This window comes from Callorhinus ursinus, unplaced genomic scaffold, assembly GCF_003265705.2.
Source record: "Callorhinus ursinus isolate GAN/ISIS: 27379988/994484 unplaced genomic scaffold, GSC_fseal_2.0 scaffold54, whole genome shotgun sequence".
Classification (NCBI taxonomy): domain Eukaryota; kingdom Metazoa; phylum Chordata; class Mammalia; order Carnivora; family Otariidae; genus Callorhinus; species Callorhinus ursinus.
The window spans coordinates 8,464,098-8,487,416 of record NW_027397116.1 but is presented as its reverse complement, the minus strand read 5'-3'; the positions used below and the strand labels follow the sequence as shown (position 1 = coordinate 8,487,416).

Sequence of the window (23,319 nt, the reverse complement as noted above, 5' to 3'; positions counted from 1 at the left end):
TCTTTAAAAAAATCAATTAATATATCATATTTACTCAATTTAAAAACAGGCATCTCATAAGTGATTGGAAAAAAGGGAAAAATTCTGGAACCATTTAGGGTTAGTATAGAAAGGGTGGTAGAGTGAACAGAAAGTAACTGCAAAAATGAAGTCTTCAGTATTTAAAAAAAAATGTAGTCACATGTTAATTTTATTTTCTTCATTTTCATATTTGTATTTTCAGAAAGTCAACAGGATAATTAAATGTGAATTTCAAAACTTAACATGGTTATTTCTTCTCAGAAATTCTTCTCTGTCTCTGCTTTAGTTGGATTGAGGTTCTTGTCACTCTTTGTGTACCTTTCTGTAGTTAATGAATATTTCATTTATCTGGGCTAAATATTTTCTATTCAAAGAGACCTAACATATATTAACAACTGGACTATCTATACAATATATATACAATTATATAAGATTATACAAAATACAAATATGTGACTATTACATGTTAGGTTTATTTTATTAACAATCACACTTTCATAATTAAGACACTCTGCAAGGCTTCTCAATATCTGCACAGAGCACATCTTATTTTACCTTTAAAACTGAGATTCCATATTCTGAGGTGTGCAGCAAAGTTGGCTGTTCACCAAATTTCTATAAGTAAGTCTTTTTTATAATTGAAGTTATTGTCAGATACAATTTTTATAGAAACTATCCAAACTTTTATTTTTTTAAAGATTTTATTTATTTATTTGAGAGAGAGAGAGAGAGAAAGGATAAGCAGGGGGAGTGGCAGAGGGAGAAGCAGATTCCCTGCCAAGCAGGGCGCCTGACATGGGGCTCGATCCTAGGACCCTGATATCATGGCCTGAGCTGAAGGCAGATGCTTAACCGTCTGAGCCACCCAGGTGCCCCAATTCAAACTTTTATTGACCAACTTCTACGACTCTCATAAACTGAGCTGAAAACTTTCTGTGATGTATGCTTTTCCACATTGAGTGCCCTGCTGGGCATTCCTTCTATTAACTCTGAAAACATCCTTTTTCACTTCCCAGCTCAGCAGCCCTGCTTCTTTCGATTGGTCATTTCTAGGCTGCCCTACCCTAAAAACCTGGTTGACCACACGACCATATAACCACATGGTTTCAAAACTGAAATTCCTAAACATTATTGTGTTGGAGCCTGTAAAATATTTTTTCCCTTATTCATTATAATCTGTTTTTAAGCGTGAAATTCTATGAAGTAAAATTATTTTAAGTACTGCTGTATCACATTGTTTTCGAGGTGATCTTCTAAAGCAAAACACCTATCGACTTAGAAGAATCACAGTTAATTGAATGAAAGCAGTACTTGTTGCTTACTTCCAATTAGGAGTTGCTGAATATTTGGTAATTTAATGACTATTTCTAGCCATTCTTTCGGATAAGTTATCACAGCTTTGAGGTAAACTGCAGTAGGGATGACAGGATGGTTAGTCTGTGCTTTCCCCATGCTTTTGTGCAAGTTATCAGGAAGGGGGTGTGTCTTTCCTCACTAGTCAGTAGGGGAACTGGATAACCTTGACCCCAGAGCCTATGATTTGATGAGTAAGGCATTGTTCTGCATGTTGTTAGAAACTTAAAGAAGAACAAGATGAAGTCTCCAACCATGGCAAACTCATGGTCTATACTAAGGTAAATGAAGCATGTATATAGTAACTATATTCTAGAGAATAATGTGATAAATACTATAATCAAGTAGAAATAAAAATGTCAAGGGAGAATATAGAAGGTGCAGAAAATGGCTGGTGGCACTTCTGTGGAAAATACCAAGGATTCCTTAAAGGCTGCATTGGCTCCTTGATAGCCCTGGAAATGCCTACACTTCCAGACTTCCGGTAATGTCAGTAAACTAAACTGCAATTTGTTTAAACCATTATTTGTGGAACATTCTGTTACTTTTTCCTGCAACCATTCTATACAACACTGGTCTTCAACCATTTTTGTGTACACGTTGTCTGATGCAGTCATGAAAATACCCTCCTCACATATTTTAGGTGGAAATCTAAAATTTTTCACCATAAATTTAAATATTTGCAAAAGATTAGTTTTCTCTCAATTGTATATATTAATATTTTAGAAGAAAACCATTCCACCACTCTTAAATATACACACTGGAAACCAAGTATCATCACCGATTTGATATCCACCATCAATGCATTTGAAAACAAAACAAAACAAAACACCATGAAAACTCCTTCTTTAAAAGTTGAAAATTTACCTGGCTTATTTTTGTTCTTGAACTCCATGAATTTCTAATATCACTGTCACACAGAAGTTTATCCTAATGTAATATATTTTTATGCTTGAAAGCCTTTTATCAGTAACCTTGCCATATTCCTCTGCAACAATAATGTGTGTCTTATCTATCTATCATCTATCTATCTATCTAATTTTCTTAAATTTCTGTGACTATAAAACTAGAGTTAATAAATTATTTTGATGAATTTATCGGTCAGTCAACCCTGATAACTACTGTTAGTTGATAACAGTTATTTAAGATCTGAAAAAGTTATCATTAGTATTTAATTAATGAAACTAGCATAAATATATTTTGATAGTCCTAAACATAAAATAATACAATTTTATTAGGAATGGTATCATAAAAAATCTTTTCCCCCAAACTAGTTCGTGTAGCCATTGATGAATATTACCCTTTAGCATCAATTCTATTCATACTTTTTATTTTTATCTATTTGAGTGCTCAGAAACCTTGTTCACATAAATTGGTGAGTGGAAATAAAAAGAATTTGGTTAGAGCAGTCATTTGATTATTGAACTCCTTCAGAGATTTATGCCAAAAATCACACAATGATTTTTAGATTAAGGAGTATTTTTAATAAACTACCAGCTGCTAAAAACAAAGAATTAGAAACTACCTAATTTGCAAAAGGTTTTGTGATTTGGTCATTAGAGTCAATCTGTCAACATCAATATCAGCACAATATTTGGAATGTCCCTCTGTTTGGAATCTAAAAGGATTTTACACTGTGAAACAATGTACCAAAGTAAGAGTAGGACTGGGAGGTGGGGGAGGAGGGGGGAGTGTCTTTTTTTTTCCAAAGTGGAAGAGAGGCAATTGTGAAAAATAAGAATCAGCAAAATAACCACGGCTAATGATTTCAGAAAAGAAGGAGGTATATATTTATGCAAAGGAATCTGGAAATTGACTCCCTTAAAACTCTTGGTGACCAGGATTGCCTTGGAAATTATTTGCATATCCGAAGGGTATGAATACCTTGTTTTTTCTATTATGAGACACCGAATGTGGCAGCAAGAGTCAGTTTTATGTATGTGACTATATAATAGGGAGCAGGTTGAATGAAAGTATGGACTTAATTATCTGGACAAGAAAGTTGGGGAAACTAAACTATGCCTGCACTTACCTCGAAAACTATATACCTTCTCCTTTTAAAGGAAATGTTAGGAAAATTTCAGATATTGGGTTTCCTCCCCAAGACAATGAAAGAGACAAACTGAAGCAAAATGTGTCAGTTTTAAACTGACTGAGAAAGTGGCTAGTAACTAACAGGTAACTCAACTGGGACTGGGTGTGTGTGTATGTGTGTCTAGTGCAAAATATGCTTGTGTACTTATTTATTAGTGTAAAATAAAATTCCCATAATGCTGTATCCTATGGTGTCTCCCAAAAAGAAACTTGTAGAAGGTCTACAAGGCACCTTCTTCATTTCCTCTACCCAGGTAAGGGGCAGGCCTAAAGAAAGGGATGAAAATACAGATTTGCTAGAAGAGGTACTTTCAGCCTACAGCTTACAATTCAAGTTTAAGGAAAGACTCATAATTAGGGAACCACACGTGGGAAAATCAGGTTTGGAACTCCTATGTGGAAGCAGGCATGGACCCTAGACTGAATGGGGTTATGACCACCATGACTAGGGCTCTGGTCTAGACCTCCCTCAGAGTGCCTCTCTGTAGGATTTCTCTGACAAACAGGGTGAACCCGCTTACTAGAGGTTTCTTAAAGACAGGTACCTGCCCTCTGGAGGTCATTGTTTCACATGGCCTCAGGGCAGAAGCCTTTAAGCTAAAAGTTAAGTAAGGATATAGAAAGAACATCAAGGCCAGTAGCATTTCCACGTAAGGAATTGCAACCATAAACACAACTGAAACCTATTACATTTTTGAAGGAACCCTAACGCCTAAACAAACAACTTGGCCACTCGTGACTTTAGTCTGTGACTTTAAACTCCTGCTGATGTTCACTAACCAGAAAGGGGCCGCTAGGAATGAGGATGGTGACAGAGGAGGCTACTGAACTCCCTCTTTCCATGGACACACCAATTGTACAGCTACAATTGGAACAATTTTCTCTGAGAGAAATCCAGAAACTAGTTGAGTGACTCCTACATGTTGGGCAGATGAGAAGAAACCCACATTGAAGTAGGTAGGAAAGGCTGAGACACATTTTCACCATAAATCCCACCCCTGGCACTGGACCATATACTCAGGGGGAACCCTAAATTCCCAACTTCTCCCCGAGGAGCAAAGGGTTTGGAACACATAACTAGTGTCCCAACTTTTAGGACTCCCACCCTTGGATGGGGCCCCAAAACATCTAGCTCTGAGTGCCAATGGGGCTTGTGTCCATAGGACTATAGCAAGCAAAGAGGAAGTTCTTAATGGGCATGTGAACACTTACTACAGCAAAAGCAGTTCTAAGAGGGAAGTTTACAGTGATAAAATCCTATATTAGGATATTAGGGGAAAAAAAGATCTCAAATAAATAACTTTACACCTTAAGGAACTATAAATAGAAAACAAAAAACAAAAACCTAAGCCCAAAGCTAGCAGAAAGAATTAGAGTGGAAATAAATGAAATAGAAAAGATAATAGAACTGGATGAATGCAACTAAAAGCTAGATTTTGTAAAGATAGAACAGACAAAGCTTTAGCTAAGAAAAAAAAGAGAAAACTCAAATAAATAAAATCAGAAATGAAAAGAAGACATTACAACTGGTAACACAGAAATACTAAGGATCATAAGAAACTACTGTAAACAATGACATGCCAACATATTAGATACTATAGAAATGGATAAATTCCTAGAAATACAGAAGTCTACCAACTTCAAACAATAATTATAAAATCTGAACAGACTGATTTCTAGTAAGGAGACTGAAGCAGTAATCACAAAACCTCCCAACAAAGAAAAGTCCAGGACCATGTGACTTTACTGGTGAATTCTACCAAACATTTAAAAAAGAACTAATAGATAGCCATTGTAGTACACTGAGCTCCACAAAGACAGCTCTGGTACAAGTGAGAGCCAGACAGGCACTGGATGACTTTGTGCCTCATTGAAGAAAAATAAGTAAACATGGGCAAAGAAGGTCCCAAGAAGCTGAGGGGCAAAATTCCATCATATGCATCCCTTGTGCAAACTTTCCAGGAGAAGCACAAGAAGAAGCATCCAGGTACTTCAGTTAGCTTCTCAGAGTTTTCTAAGAAGGGTTCAGAGAGGTAGAAGACCATGTCTTTCAAAATGAAAAAAAAAAAAAAAAATTGGGGCACCCGGGTGGCTCAGTCAGTTAACCGTCCAACTCTTGGTTTTGGCTCAGGTCATGATCTCACTGTCAGAAGACTGAGCCCCGTGTCAGGCTCTGCACTCAGTGCCGAGTCTGCTTGAAATTCTTTCCCTCCTCCTCTGCTCCTCCCCCCGCTTGCACACGCTCTTTCTCTAAAATAAATAAAATCTTAAAAAAAGGAAAAAAAATTGAAGACGTGGAAAAGGCCCATGTTGAAAGGAAAATGAAAACTTATATCCCTCCTTAAGGGGAAACCAAAAGAAGTTCACCCAATGCACCCAAGAGGACTCTGGTGGACTTTTTCTTGCTTTGTTCTGAGTATCACCCCCACATCAGCATCCCACCTTATCCATTGGTGACATTGCAAAGAAACAGGGACAGAAGTGGAATAACTCTGCAGTAGATGACAACAGCTTTATGAAGAGAAGGCTGGAGACAAGTACAAAAAGGAGACTGCTGCCTACGGGAGACAGCAGCTATGGGAGAGCCTGCTGAGGCAAAAAAGGGAGTCATCAAGGCTGAAAAATAAAGAAAAAAGACGGAAGAAGAGGAAGATGAAGAGGAAGAAGACGATGAAGAAGAGGATGATGAATAAGTTGGTTCTAGCACAGGTTTGTTTTTTTCTTGTCTATAAAGCACTTAACGCCCTTTATACACAACTCATTCCTTTTAGAGAAAAAAAATTGAAATGTAAGGCTGTGTAAGTTATGGTTTTAAACTGTACAGTGTCTTTTTTTGTATGGTTAACATACTACCACATGTGTCTTTAGATAGCCTTGTCCTGTTGGTATTCTCAATACCCACTAGCCTTGCCTGGTACAGTATGGGGGTTGTAAATTGGCACAGAAATTTAGAGCAGCTTCTTGTTGGTGCACACAACAAATTTATATATAGGAATGGTACTGTTCTCATTTTCCCTTGTCTCTGGGGCAGCTAATACAAAATAACTGTTCTGTTAACTCAGTACCACTCTGTAGTTGCAGAAAAAAAAGAAAAAGAAAAAAACTGCATTTTTTTGTTTTGTTGACATTCTAATGCCTCTAAGCAAATACAGTTTTTAAGTTGAAAATAAATAAAAAAGAATTAATACAACATCCTTCTCAAATCTTCCAAAAAATAAAAAAGGAGGGAATACTTCCACACTGCATCATTGTGAGATCAGCATTATATTCTGATACCAAAGCCAGATAAGGACACTACAAGAAAATTATAGGCCAATATCTCGATGAATATAGATGCAAAAATCTTCAACAAAATCTTAACAAACCAAAATCATTAAAAGGATCACACATAATGATCAAGTGGAATTTATTCCAGGGATGCAAGGATGGTTTAACATCTGCAAATCCATAAATGTGACATACCAAATTAACAAAAAGAAGGATAAAAATCATATGATCATCTCAATGGATGCAGAAAAAGCATCTGATAAAATTTAACATCCTTTCATGATAAAAACTCTGAACAAACTGGTTATACAAGGAATGTACCCCAGCAAAGCAAAGGCCATATATATAGACAAGCCCACAGCTAGCATCATACTCAACGGTGAGAAATTGAAAGCTTTTCCTCTAAGATCAGGAACAAGACAAGGATGCCCCCTCTCAACACTTCAATTCAACTTAGTTTTAGAAGCCCTATCCTAAGCAATTAGGCAAGAAAAAAAAAAGCACCTAAATCAGAAAGGAAAAAGTGAAATTATATTTGTTTGCAAATGACTTGATATATAAATAGAAAACCCTAAAAACTTTATCACAAAAAGCTGTTAGAACTAATAAACAAAATCAGCAAAGTTGCAGAATACAAAATCAAGACACATACATCAGTTGTTTCTACCAAAAAAACTATTAGAAAGAAAAATTATGAAAACAATCCCGTACATAATAGCATAAAAAATAATAAAATACTTAGGGGGCGCCTGGGTGGTTGAGTCATTAAGTGTCTGCCTTCAGCTCAGGTCATGATCCCAGGGTCCTGGGATTGAGCCCCACATTGGGCTCCCTGCTCAATGGAAACGGAAAGCCTGCTTCTCCCTCTCCCACTCCCCCTGCTTGTGTTCCCTCTCTCTCTGTCAAATAAATAAATAAAATCTTTAAAAAAATAATAATATACTTAGAAATAAATTCAGTGAAGGAGGTAAAAGATCTGTACACTGAAAACTATAAATATTAATGAAAGAAATGGAAGAAGACACAAGTAAATGGAGAGATCTTTTATGTTCATGGACTGGAAAAATTAATATTGCTAACATGTCCATACTACCCAAAGGAATCCACAGATTCAATGTAATCATTACAAAAATTCCAATGGCAGCTTTCACACAAATAGAAAAACAATCCTAAAATCTGTATGGAGCCACAAAGACCCCAAATAACCAAAGCGGTCTTGATAAGGAATAAAGCTAGAGGCATTACACTTCCTGGTTCAAATTATATTACAAAGCCATTGTCATCAAAACAGTATGTAACTGGCTAAAAACAGACACAAAAGTCAATGGAACAGAATAGAGAGCCCAGAAATAAACCCATGCATATATATAGTCAGTTAATTTTGACAAAGGAGTCAAGAATATACACTGGGGAAGGATAGTTTGTTCAGTAAATGGTTTGGGAAAACTGAACAGCCAACTTGCAAAAGAATGAAACTGGAGCCCTATTGTATGCCATACCCAAATATCAACTTAAAATGAATCAAAGAGTTGAACACAAGATCTGAAATCCTAAGACTCCTAGAAGAAAACAGGAAATAATAAAAGCTCCTTGAAATTGATCCTGGCAATGATCTTTTTGGATTTGACACCAAAGCAAAGACAACAAAAGCAAAAATAAACAAGTGGGACTACATCTAACTAAAGTTTCTGCACAGCAAAGGAAACCACTGACAAGATAAAAAAGCAACCTTTGGAATGGAAGAAAATATTTGCAAACCACATATCTGATAAGGGGTTAATATCCAAACTATATAGGATACTTGTACAACTCACTAGCAAAAGTGGGCAAAGGACCCAAACAGATATTTTCCCAAATATTTTTCCCATTTTCCCAAATATTTGCAAGAGCAAAATCCCAGGCTATAGGGGACAGTGAAGTAGAGGTCATATTCAGGAAAGAGATGCAGACCATAGAGCTGGACCATTATCTATGAGGGAGAGATAATGGTAAGGTGGAAAGGTAATGAGCCAGATAGTGGAGAATGTCTAATAATATGCTGACGAGGCTTCTTCATTGTCAAGAGGCAATACTGGGGGCTTATAAGTAGGGAATAAAAGAATCGAAACTGAACTTAAGCAGTAGAAGTAAGTAGTATGTACTCAAATAGTGAGAAAACAGAGACAAAGGGCGCCTGGGTGGCTCAGCTGGTTAAGTGTCTGCCTTCGGCTCAGGTCATGATCCCGGGGTCCTGGGATCGAGTCCCGCATCGGGGTCCCCCTGCTCAGCGGGGAGCCTGCTTCTCCCTCTCCCTCTGCCTGCCACTCCCCCTGCTTGTGCTCTCTCTCTGTCAGATAAATAAAAATCTTTATAAAAAAAGAAACCAGAGACAGAAAGATTCCCTAGGATCCTACAGTAATATAAAAGATAACAGAGCTTATTTAAAATAAGGAGGCAGGAAGTGCAAAAGATGGGGCGAGCATGAGCTACTGAAGACACTGGACTAGACTGGCAGCATGTAGGGTGTGAGGTAGTAAGGTGACTCCGTTCTAGTCCTGACTGTCGACAGAGTGGTACTCCAACACATCAGGGTAACCAAGGAAGCTCTAAAAATAGTGACATCTGCGTTCCAACTGCAGAGAATCTTATTTAAGTGATTAAGAACCACTGGGGAGATTGGTGAGGAAGGGACATTAGGAAAATACCACGAGGTATTTTGAGAAGTGTTTTGAGGAGTAATACTCAGTTGGCAGTATCCAACTTGTCCCATTTCAAATTCATACTTCCACGTTTTCAGTCACCCAACAACTACTCACTGCCCACTGTTAGGACGGGACCACAATAGTGACAAACAGACCTGTGCGCCCTCAGTGCATTTACAACCGTCACCAAATGCGAGTTTTGGTTTGAAAACAGCTCTTCATCTACTTGCTACAGTTCTTGATTCATATCACAGCAAAAAGTTAAGAAGGAAATACACAAGTCTTTTGGTTGCCGATCTGAGCTAATAAAAGCTTCACTCTTTTTTCTTTCTGTTTGAGAGACAATAGAGAAAAGGTCTTATAGGATAATAAATATGAATGAAATAAACTATTAAAAGGGGAGATTATGATATTGTAATCTATAAAATAAGTACTACAGAAACTAATAATCTGTATAAATAATATTTTATATTATATACATTATATTTATATTAATAATCTATGTAAAACAAGCTATCGATGAACAATAATTTATTTTACATTGGCTAAGGAATGGATTTAAAAGCTAGGCTCTAATGGATCCTAATAGGATTGCTTGCCAGAAAAAATTCCTTCAATCATTAATTCATGTCTTTCCACATTTTACGGCCTTTTTCAAGTTCAACCACTTTCACAGGAGACATGATATTGACCCAAAATATATAACATTTTCAAGTTCTTCCAATAAAGATATACTTAGAAAGAGAACTAGCACCTAGAAATTCACCCAATAACTCACCAAAGTTAAAGCTCAATTGCTTAAGTTTTAGGATTATTTAGTAAATTAGACTCTCCTTTCTACTGTTAAATGAAAATACATTCTGGTCCCCTCATAGCTCATGCTGGGCAGAGGCAGAGAGCAGGGAAGTACTGAGTTACACAGTCACTTCCTCTGCACTTCAGTGCTTTAGAAAGAGTGGGGAGGAAGGGAGAGAGCAGGGATGAGTAGGAGGAGAGCTTGATGCTACTTAATGTAATGAAAATGCAGAAATTCACATTCTATCACAAATAAAAGAATGATTGTATTCAAAAACCTTTATTTACATTTCTGCCATGGGTTGAAATGATTCCTGCATAACTGTCAATGGCATAAGGTACTTAGTCTTTCTTAAGAAAGGTGCAAAATTAAACTACCTTTATTAGCAATAGCCTTCAATTTCCCACAAGAAAGACGTAGACTACCCCAATGAGATCCTAAAAATCAGGGCGTACTCACTCATGGTGATGAGAGTCTGGGGAAAAGTGAACCATCCTTTTGTTACTGACAGGACCAGGGGTGCTCACCTGAAAGGAGAGTTGAAACAAAAAATGTCACAGATGAGTTTCTAAAGGAAAAACAACAACAGCCCTGAACAATAGGGACATTTCCATTTGAGAGCTTCCAATCTAAAATGGAGAATAAAATATTAATTCTCAAAAGCTAAACAACATTGCATGGACCAAAAGGGTCATTTCCTTCCTGGTAAGAATGGCCTCTTGTTATGGCTCAGTGTAGTTCCTCTGCGAGAATTTTTAGACTATTTTAAAAGTACCTTTATAATAAAATGTTTCTTAAGAACCAGACCACTGACTCTTGTTCCCAAATATTGTTCAACTGTGCACACATTTAATCATATGTGAAAAAAGGAGGCTCACTTAATTAGTGTTGAGTAAAGGGTATTTCCCAAAACCAATTAACCAAAGTTAATTCCTAAATATAAATAACATGTTTTATAGCACACACTTCTTCAATGCATACAAAAACCTAAGTCAAGGAAGGAGACACAAGTCCTTTTCCCATAAAGTCAGAATAATCTGTGTATTTACACAGAACAAAATGTATTTTCATCTAAAAGAACAATGTTTTCTTCCTCTATTCCTAAATAAAATGAAAAATCTGCTAAAGAACGGAAGGTTCAATTTTTTTTTTGTAATAGAAGCTACTCTCGTTACAAAAAACTCACAACTTTTGTTTTATGGAGGATTCTCAAAACGGAACGTGAGCAGCACCATGCAAGAAAGAATCTACAATCACAGTCAACAGGACATATCCTTACAACAAAAGGTCCTAAGTTATGCTCTGCCATAATAATAATAATAATAATAATAATAAAGCCCCTCCACAATTATAAAAGTGCCACTTAAAGTATACAATCAGAAAAAAGCCCGATGAGGCAGAAAAATGCCTCTGAAGAAAACCTAACATTTGCAAAAAATGATTTATTCCTTTATCACTTGGGTCACAAGGATACCAGCACACACTCTGAAATTCCAAGAAATGCAAATATTGCAAATGTGCGCAGATGATGACATCAAGAATCCGACGGCTGGAGCACCACAGGTAAACAGGTGGCTCAACTCCAGAACTACATCCTGCATTCATCTCAAAATGAGGTTTTCATGCTATTCCAGTGGGCATCCCAGGAATACAGTAATCCATTTTCTACACTGTGGCTCTGAGAAAAGCCGACTGTGCCTATGTCATGCTTTGTTAGAGGTTCATGATCACATTATCTCGTGGTGGACCTGACACTTTTATTCAGTTTACAGTATGTTCTATGTACAGGCAACTTATTTCCTTTGCCAGGGCTGCTGACAACCTTTTCCACACTATATTAATCTTGTTTACTGACTTTATCTTGGTACAAATATCAGAAAACTGAACTTTTTATCTCAGAGAAAGAATAAACAACGTGTTGACAGAAGCAGAAGCTATTTTCAGGGCTAAAATTGCCTGTTTACCTGAAGCTATACTTATGGAAAAATGTTTAAGTCTTGCTCTGGCTTGAAATACATAATCTGAAATTTAATAAATGAAGAAATTTCACATACACCCATGTGATAAATTGCCTGATGAAAACAATGCAACTGAATACAATAAAACAGAATTTCTAACTAATTTATCCCACAATACAAATGTAAGCTTTCAATCTAGTCAGAAATAATCATACTGTGTATTTCTCAGAAATCATGTATGTATAAATGATAAGCTCAATTCAATTGCTGCAAATAACACACAAAAGATTTACAGGATCAAAGGTAGACATTTAAATGACTTTATATATATACGTCATGTGTGGCCCTTTTAAAAAAAATAGGGGTGAATACCCTTTACTGTTATTTCAAGTCAATTTTTGTTTTACTTTTGAAGATATGCCAACAGCCATAATTTAGGATTATTTTTAAATGAAATTATGCGACGCTGAGGTCCACACACGATGATCTCAGGGTTCATGTCACTGGTCTGCCTCAGGAGTAAAATGTTTTTACTCTGGGAACCTTTTGTGACTTTGTGACTAGACACCCTATACTGAAAATCTGAGAATAAGATCTTAATACAGAAATCAGTCCATGGAAAGCAGTACTAGAGTTACTCAAGTTCCAGTGTATTTTAAACATGGAAGCATGGGGCGCCTGGGTGGCTCACTTGGTTAAGCGACTGCCTTCGGCTCAGGTCATGATCCTGATGAGTCCCACATCAGGCTCCCTGCTCGACGGGGAGTCGGCTTCTCCCGCCGACCCTCTTCCCTCTCGTGCTCTCTATCTCTCTTCTCTCTCTCTCAAATAAACAAATAAAATCTTTTAAAAAAATATATAAAATAAACATGGAAGCATGGATTATTGTAGGTAATTCAAAGTATTATAAAATATCAAGAAACATTGTTATAAAATTCTTTCTAAAAATTTATAATTTAGGGTGAGATAATCCTCTTTATAAAAACAAATGAAGCAGTTCTTTAAACATCACATCCAAGTAATAATTTCTAGTAAACAAGTATGGTGATTATTTTATTTTCCAAAAAATATGGCTTCCAGTTACTCCAGAAATGTCTAAGAAAGAACACATTTAAAAACATCATCTCTTTAAAACATCCAATAAAATATTCACAGAGTAAAGTTTATTTGTTAGAAAAAGCAGATTTTAGTCCACAAGATTAGATAGGGAACAGGTATTCTGTTCTTCATGAGAAACAGTATCTCCACAGTCCAGCTCTCGTTATTTGTTAATAAGACTCTGGAGACATTTATGTAATTAGCCAATATTTACTGATGACAATCTTAGACATCACACTATCTGCCCAGAATTCTTACAATTCATTTTTTAAATGTTATTACATCAATAGTGACTACAGTCCTAAATAAAATAGGTATATTTCTTCTCATTACCTATGTTTATTCCTCAAATCAGGAAGTTAAAAAAAAAAAGATATCCCAACCTAGAAAGGAATGGGTGGCCTCTAGATAATAAAGCATTTGCCAACTTCTGGTCTTTGTGGATTGTGAAACAACCTGTAAAGCTAAAAGATCACATGGGTCTTAGTTTTTGCTATTGTTGTTTACAATCAAGTGATCAACCTCAGAAAATAGGACTATCACAGTGAGAGTAGAAAAGTAAGTAACCGTTGTACAAGAAAGTGCCACTGTTCAGGCGCCTGGGTGGCTCAGTCATTTAGCGTCGCCTTTGGCTCAGGTCACGGTCCCAGGGTCCTGGGATCGAGCCCCGCATCAAGGTTCCCTGCTCCTTGGGAAGCCTGCTTCTCCCTCTCCCCCTCCCCCGGCTTGTGTTCCCTCTCTTGCTGTGTCTCTCTCTGTCAAATAAATAAACAAAATCTTTAAAACAAAACAAAACAAAAAAAAAGAAAGTGCTACTGTCAAAATTCAGAAGGTCAGTAGGTAAGAATATATGGGACATTTAGCTAAATGACATCAATGACAAAATATCTATTCTCTCCATTTCATTAGATATATTAAGACAATTTCTTATTCTTTCTGTCACTGATTTGTTGACACCAATTTCATAACTTTCCTTAGAAGATAAACAGAACACTTGGTTATACATCTCATTGTCCCTTTGTTGTCACCAAACCCACCCCATTCTTCTACAGTTACATACTTGAAAGAATTACTTCCCAAATCAGGGAAACGTATCTGAGACACAACGGATTAATGAAAAGCTTGTTCCATACGGATGATATCCTGCTCGTATTTTCAAGGATTAAGGTTCCTTCTGTAAATGCAGGAAGTGTTACGGCCCCACATAAATACGAGAGGCCGTTCCTCTTTCTTTCCTCCCTCTGATCCAGTCACTCTCCTTCAACTTTGATCTTATACACAATTCCATTTTTGATCTTATATACAATTACATTTTATTTGCTTTTCAAATGCTATTCTGCTTCAGTACCCACACTGACAAATACTTAGGGTGGCAGGCTGCCATTCGAAAGAAGGCCTTTCAATTTTGTGAGGACTGGTCAATCAAATCTGCCCGGCCTCCAGGCTATAAGGAAACCTTGCATGAGCCTTCAAGCTGCCAGTGTGTCAAGACCCAAAAGTTTTCTGCTTCTCTAAGGACCAGTATTAATTTGACTCAACTTCTCGGAAGAAAGAAACAAGGCCTCAAAGTTTAGCAGGCTCTGCATGCAGGACCCCCTGGTACATTCAACAAATGTGTCAATCAAATATATGTGACAGATACTAATAAAACCAGGCTTAAAAATAGGACTGGCAACCCTGGGGGTAAAAGTGAGGGGAGGAGGGCAAAGAGATGGAAGGAATTTATTATAGTTGCTCGTTACACATTTATCTTCATTAAAAATCAATCATAAGAAAATAATATCCTGAAAGATTTGTATTAACTAATTTTAAGTAATAGCTGTTAAAACAGATGTATAAAATGTTCATCTCTTAACCCCTTACAGAAAAATAAACACAAAGATTCTCCAAAAGTATTTCAAATGAGTTTTATATCGGTGTTCTAAAAAGTTCTGTTATGAGTAAAATATTTCATTGTGTCTCCTACTCGCATAGATAATATTACAGAATGGTCACAATTCACAAAAGGCACAATCTCTTTGGGGATGGAAAACATCCAAGAAGATAACACTAGAATTACTTTTAAAACAATGTACAAAAAAATAAAAATTACTTTAGAATGATTTTTAAAGCAATACACAAAAATGATAATTCAGGGAGCATAAAATGGGTATCGTTTATAAGATTAAAGGGAAACAAAGTAGTTATCTGATTTAAGAGGAATGGGGGGGGTTGAGAAGGGAGTTGCATGCAATTCTCTCTCCCTGCTCCAATCCATCTTACCAACTTGGCAAATTCAACTTTCTAAATCGCTGCTTTTCACATGTCAGTTTTCTCATTCCAGAGCCATCCATAGCTCTATGCTGAAAGTAAAATTAAAGCTAATGAGAAATGCATTCAAAGCCCTTCTCTAATCCAATCCTTACTTCTCAGGGTGATCCTTCTGCTCAGGTAGTAACTGACTGACTACTCTCCATGTTTGAAACCCAAAACCACTCTACTTGATACAATTCAACAAATATTTACCTACTATGTATGTAAAATTAGCCTTATATTTATTATATAATAAGTGGTATAGAGTTCCCATTCCGTTGGGTGACTATTATACTGTCACAATGAGTAATTTTTTGGATGTCATGATAAAGTCCTGAGTTTAAGGAACCCCTTTCATTCCAAGATGGTTTTTTTTTTAAAGAATAATAAAAAGAAAAAATCAGCAAGTAATCCATGTACTAATTCATATTTTACCTTCATGTGTCTAGATTTCTATTAAAGTAAAATGTGTATTTATACAGCAGACTAGCAAAAATCCTCTTTACTGGCTACAAGAAACTAAAAAGTAGTAGGCACAAGCAGAACGCCTGATGTGTGCTTGGGAATGTGTTGGATAGGAGGGAGAGATCACCGTAAATCTTTAGCCTCTTATTAGGATCTATGTGTCATCTACTATTCATGGCCTTCATGTTAGCTAAATTATATTGTAGTGGATGTAACACAGTGTATGAATCTGATGATTTTACCTGGTTGTCAAAGTATTGTTCCATTATATTTTTAGCTATTTTTAATCCTTCTCAGAAGGATGTAAACATGAATAAATAAAGTGTGATAATGACCACCATGACACATCAAAGAGTTAATATAACTGGTAGAAATATTATTGCTATTATTCATGATAATGACTCACCTAAACTTTATAGTTGCCTGCTTGTAAGGGGTTTTCACAGGCAAGGGGGAGAGAGAGCGAGTAAGCATCATTATTCTCAAATACCGGATGAGGGCACATGCCCCAGTTCACAAAGACTAAACAGAGCTAGATCTGAACTTCAACCGTCCTATTCACAACTTACTACTTTTTCCCCTACGGGACTACACAAAGGAAACAATACACCAAGACAAGTGTTTTCTGTATTTGGGGATTTGCTGCGAGATGTTTGCGTGAATCTAGAATATACTCTTGGAAAACCTTCAGCCTAGAATTAGACATCCAAGGATGATACTCTGGTTCTCACTTGTAACTTAGGGTAACCTGTGGGGCTATTTTAGATATAGGCAAGGATGAACACAGTGGCCCAAACAAGGCTGTTAGCAAGTGTTATGGATTGATTAACGGGAATAAGAAATAGTTTACTACCAGGCATTACAGCCAAAGTAGTAAAAAATTCAAAATTGTGCTAGAGAGGGGTAAGCATGACATGATGAGAATACGCGAAGGAACATGGAAAATTAGAGAACGTGGACTATTTTTTTTTCTTCATAAGCAGGTATCAATGTAAATGTGAGATTACACCTTCAAACCAGAAAGACTTTATAAATTAGTATCAAAAAATCACAGGAAATAAAGCTTGCCTTTCAATTACGGATTAGCCCTCCTAGCAGGAATCTGTGTTAAAAGAGAAGATGCTAACCTTTTGGCTGCCAGAATCAACCAGAAGAGGTGAATGAAGACAGACTTTGGGTAATCGGAAGTAAGCTTGGCACATGTTCAAGTAACACAGCACATACATTTCTCTAAAAGAATCGTCAAAATGCGAATTGTACTAAACTGATGCAGGTTTAGAAATATGTATGCGTACATACATGTATATATATGACAACATTGGCAATTGTTACGTTTTTAATCTAAAACTAAACAATGTAATTATTTTAAATCCTTAAACAGTTTCCCTAGTTAAAAAATCAGCATTATAATTAAGAATTTAGAATGATTGGCCTATTAGAATAATAATACTTCTAATTATTAAGTGCATAAATTCTCATTTCTGATATAGACTAATAATGAATGATCTAAATGCTTTAATAGAAAAGATTAATCACTACGTAATTAAAAAACAAATACAGCAATAACTTTTTTCATACTGCTCCATGATAATAATTTTTTTTTTGACTAAGAAACTAAAAATTAGCCAGCTTGGAAGGATGGCAAATAGTGATTAAAGAAGGAGTTTCACTTTGCCGTCCAGTTTAGTAGCAAGCTGTGAGTGGCCTCTGCTGGTTGACCAAAGGCTTCCTAAATCACTCACTTATGATGCTTGCAATGTTACGGGCTTCGGAAAAACAAGGATATGCCCACATATATTCATACAAAATCCAGTGTACATAAAACCTGCCTTTTATAAAAGCAAATGCTAAATAATAAACAAAATGTACATAAGCTGGTGTAAAAAAACTTTATAATTTCATCCCAATTCAACATGCTTAGATTATACTCAGTATCTATGCATCTTCTAAAATTTTAATTTCTATGCCATGATTGCATGTGGATTATCGTATTCAATTCATATTGAGCAATCATATCTACATTTAAAAATAAATATTTTCTTGAGAGTCACTACACACACCTGCATACACGCACAAACTTTTTCTCAAAATTAAGTGTATATTTAGTTTTGATTACTGACTGCAGGGAAATACAAAGAAAGAATGAATAAAAAATCCTTTAAAGAATTAGATTTAAAAAAGGCATTAACACACTTTATATAATGGTTTATGAAGCTATTGTCCTGGAAATGCAGTAAAGCAAAGTAATTTTAAAGATTTCTGTATTACTGCACCTATGTTTGAGTAGAAGTATTTTATATTCAAAACTTAAAATTACAATCAAGAAGTTGAACCTTACTAGTATCAAGTAATGTTAATTCAGTAATCATAATAGAAAAGAAAAAAATGTTTCCAATTTTGCTCAGTAGCTTTCTATTAATAAAAATCTCCTGTGCAGGACAGAATTTATGATTTTTTTATTTATCTATTTAAAGATACAATTATATATGATTCACTTCATACTCCACCCAATCTATCCACTTAAAATATACCCCATTAAAAATTATTATCAAATATGCCTAATGAGTCAAAAGGTGACTACATTTATTTTAAAAAAGTTATTGTTCTCACATGTGACAATATTTCAGTGTATTTCAACCCTCATTTCAAAATTCAGTCCCATTATCTTGCCTGCTCAAAATTGTTCACAGGGTTAGCTAGCTGACATATAAGATAACCCTCCATCTCACTAGACACCACTGGGATATGACACACTGACCCACAGTAAGCTCTTATTATTAGCCTGAAATATATAGCACGTAATGTGGCTCCTGCCAGGGAATTTGTTTATAAAAATCCTTTTATCTGTCTGGACATCCAAAATGCTTTTATAAGTAATGTTCAACTGTTTAAAGGAATTTCAGACAATAAATAAAAATTCAAATGGGTGCTTTGAAGTCTCCCCTCTTGTCTCCCACTATTCTGCAGAAGTTTTTTTTTTTAAAAAAAAGAGGAGTCACATATACAGAAAATAGAAGCTAGAAAGCGTTTTCTCTTTGGAGCTTAGCTTATACAGAGTCTATTATATGAAGGATAGAACTTAAAAAACAAAAAGGAGACTCAATAGTTCTCATTCCTAATGATTGAACATACTGAAAAGCTTGGCACATGTGAAATTAATTTTTTTTGTAGTTAGAGGAGGTCAGGGGGTAACAACAGCAGTAAAGATAATTATGATATTCAGCAAACACAATTGATAACATAAAAAATTAAGATGGTTTTTTGGATGAAAACTTTATCACATATATTAAAAAATTTACTTTAAGAATATAAGCAGACTAGGAAAACATTTAAGTGCTTAGTTCTATATTACTTAAGCTATACTTAAAACACATGATTAACATTTCAGTAATTAAAATTATTCTTTTTCTGTATTAATTATTTGATAATTTATAACAATATTAATAGTTGTGCATATGCCTTTTTGAGTTGCATATTATTTTTCTTTTTCAAACTGTTCTTTTATAAACTAGTCAATTTCTTTCCACCTTAAGTTGATCGTGATATTGTATGCAATCTTAATTTACATTAAGAGAAAAAAAATTACAGCTGGTTTTGATGTTTAAAAGATTGTTTCTAAGAATCTCAAGGATACACTGATAGTAATTTATAAGAAAAATACTGATAGTCTCCACATTTTAAAACTGATTATCTTAATATGTTTATATTCAGCAAATAAAACACTTAAGATAGTATATTCTATAAGCTATTCTCCTGAAGCAAACACACAGGCAAACACAATGAATTTCAAGACCAGATTATTATACTGTGAATTGCATTAAAATCTTTCTATAACTTAAAAAAAAAAGCACATAACAGTAACTTGAGAGGGAATGAGACAGCAAGTATGCAAACTAACTTTAAGGTATAAATTATGCAAGCTATTCCTTAAGGTATAAATGAGTGAATGAGTTAATTAAAAAGAAATCAAATATCAGTTAATCAATAACTGTACAATCTTAGTATAGTACATACTATCCTTCTTCTTGATTGGCAACACAAATCCCAAGTAATAACTTTAACTTTTAATATCTTTTGGCCAACATATATTTCAAGCAAAAAATCACACAGTAAAACTCTCCATATTTTGGGGATGCTTATCAGTAGAATTTACTTGAAATGGAAAGAAGCTAGTATCTAGCTTAACTCTGGTTGCACAATACAATCAATCAGCCAGTCAGCAGTGGTTATGTGAAGTAAGTTCTGGCCAATAAGAAGTACATGCAATCACTGGTGGAGCTTTTAAGGAAAATTATTTCAGTGGGATTTACTTGGCAGGCATGAGCCTTGTGCCCTTCTTTGTACTTTAGGTTGCTTGGGATGTAGGCAACAACATCCATTTTTTTGAGTAGGAGTTAAAGATCACAAGAATCAAAGGTTTCCATCCTGCCATCCTTTATCTGGATAATGCAGCCATCAAATACCTTCCCATAACATGAGGGAAAAAACAAAACAAAACCCCTTCTTGTTCAAACTTCCATTATTTGAGCATCTTGTTACATGCACCAAGCTCAATCCCTAATGAATAATAATGATGATGATGCCTTGAAAGCCATTAAATTCTACCTTTCTTCTTAAAAAATCAAAAACACGCCATTAAGTGGGTCAGGAATCCACTGAAAGAGAAGAGATACTGAACATCTAATTTATATGCCCAGCACAGTGCTAGGTGCTATAGAATATCCTAAAAAACTGCATAATATAAAACCCTGCTAGGGGCACCTAGGTGGCTCAGTCGGTTAAGCATCTGCCTTTGGCTCAGGTCATGATCCCAGGGTCCTGGGATGGAGCCCCACATCAGGCTCCCCGCTAAGCGGGGAGTCTGCTACTCCCTCTCTCCCTCTGCCTTCACCCTGGCTCATGCTCTTTCTCTCTCAAGTAAATAAAATCTTAAAAAAAAAAAAAAACAAAAAAAAAAACCCTGTTAGCTAATAGGTTGCAAACTTAAAAAACATGAAATCAATGCAGATTAAACAACTGCTAAACTGTGTATATTGAGTTCAGAACTGCAACAGCAGTCCACAAAAGAGAGATCATTAAGGCCCAACATAGCAAATGTGATCTGGGGAGGAGTTTGGGCTTATGCTGAGTGCTAGAGGTAGGGGTTAAGCTGAAGGAAGGAGGGCAATTATATGCTAAACACAGATACGAGGTATGGATCATAAGGGTATACAGTTTGGAAACGAAGAAATAAGCCTGACTAGACTAGAAGTCTGTTGAAAAAAAAAGTTCGGTAAGTAATAAAGTTTTGGAAATCTAGGGATATGGTTCATTCTGTAAAATAATCTATGTGCATGGCTTCCAAATTTACGCTAGGTTATCCACCTAGTTGATACTGTCCAACTCCAGTAGGAAGAGAGAGCCCAAAATAAAAATGAATAAAAACAAACCAAAAAGGAAGTAATAATTTCATATTTTATTTTATTTTTATTTTTTTAATATTTTATTTATTTGAAAGAGAAAGAGAATGAGAGAGAGAACACGAGAGGGGGGAGGGTCAGAGGGAGAGGCAGACTCCCTGCTGAGCAGGGAGCCCGATGTGGGGCTCGATCCTGGGACTCTAGGATCATGACCTGAGCTGAAGGCAGTCGCTTAACCAACTGAGCCACCCAGGCGCCCCAATAATTTCATATTTTAAATCACTGTATTTTCACCTTCACTAAATTCCTAACTCTTGTTGCTTTTGGGTTTCTGTATCAAGAGCCTGGGAGATGCAAATACAGTTTCCTCTAACTACTTACAGCATGAAGAGGCACCCCTTCTGCCCATGATGGTGGGGCTGTGGTGCTTCCTGGCCCCCCCCTCCTGTGGGCCACGAAAGGAGACTTGAAGCTGAAGTAGGGAGAGTAAGTTATAAACCCATGTTCTAACTGCTCCCACTTGTCTGGGGCAAGGTGAGGTGTAAGATCAGAGAAGTGTGGGGAACTGAGGAAAGTCTGCTTCCTGAGACACAGCTGATGAGGAGGCAAGTCTCTAAGAGAGGCCACATTTGAGTTGGCATCCTGCCCAACCTGGCACAGGAGGAAAAATGCCACATCTGTGGAAGGAGGGGGCTAGAGAGATAGCCTGAGAATGTTACCAGTCGCCCCAGCCTGGGTGACCCAGGAATATCTGCAACCCAGTGCGGGGGACTCAAAGAAGCACAGAACTTGTAGATCAGGGGCAAATGACTGGAATCCATAGGATTCAGTCATGGGTACCAGCATGATACCTCAAAAGACCAAACAGAACCAGACTCATGTGAGTGAATGAGACACCGGGGTTCAGTCTAGACTAGCCAGCTAGAGATCAGCAAGGACCAAAAAATAGTGAAGAGACAGTAAGATGGTGCAAGAATCTAAGGTAGTCTCCTCCATAACCTCCATGGCACCTAAGCTCCCCACTGCCATCTTGGAGACAACTAGATGGGAAGGGAAGAACTGCAAGACCAAGCATTTGTTAGAAAAAGGGTAAGCTGCCCAAAATAATATTCTATACTGAGATACAGTAATTGGCAAATCTGTATCACTTTCCATAACCTCTGCTCCCCACTCTATGCCCTCCTTTCCCTCATGGTCCCTTCACCTCATAGTAATAAGTGAAGCCTCATGAGAAATATCAAATGTCCTAAATAAAGAAACTACATTTTCTTTTGTCCAGCTATTAAGTTTTTGCCCCCCTACACTTATAAACTGACATCAGTCCTTTAAATATATTCATAAATAGAATTATCCTTACATTAAAATACATGAAAATCTTTCTATATGATCCACAAGTAAGCAGTAAAGTATAAATGCATTACTATTTTAAGCTTTTTCTGTTTTATGGCAAAATTCCACATAATGTATATCATACTTTTCAATCTGCAGGTTATAAAATCAATTGTGACAAAAACATACTTTTATGGTAAAATTAGAAAACAAAGCAATATGGAGTCTTAGCAATAATTCTTATCATCCAATGCAGTGATCACAAGTGGGATATATAATCCACCAGGCTTAACAAAATGAACTAGAATTTATGGATTTCATCCACTGTTTTCTTCTTCTCCAGTATAAAGCGGTTCTTAGGAGGAAAGCAGTATGGTGATTAAAAGTGTGGGCTGTGAATCTAGATTGCCTGGGTCCAAATCCTGACTCTTCCACATTTCAGCTCTAAGACTGCCTCAACTCCTGCATCTATAAAATGGGGATGGAAACAGTATTTTATACAGTCATTATGAGAATTAAATGAAACAAACTGAAAAGCACATAGATCAGTGTCTGCCTATTATTAT

General features: G+C 36.2%; 1 protein-coding gene across 4 annotated transcripts in view; it reads right to left on the bottom strand.

Annotated features, from left to right (window-relative positions):
* The window catches only part of GPATCH2 (G-patch domain containing 2), a 173,202-nt gene that overhangs the window by 57,024 nt on the left and 92,859 nt on the right, over window positions 1–23,319 (bottom strand). For all 4 annotated transcript variants that reach the window (XM_025892263.2, XM_073884095.1, XM_025892264.2 and 1 more), the window contains exon 6: window positions 10,672–10,739. In XM_025892263.2, coding sequence (XP_025748048.1) covers window positions 10,672–10,739 — 68 coding nt within the window. The remainder of the gene's footprint in view (window positions 1–10,671; window positions 10,740–23,319) is intronic.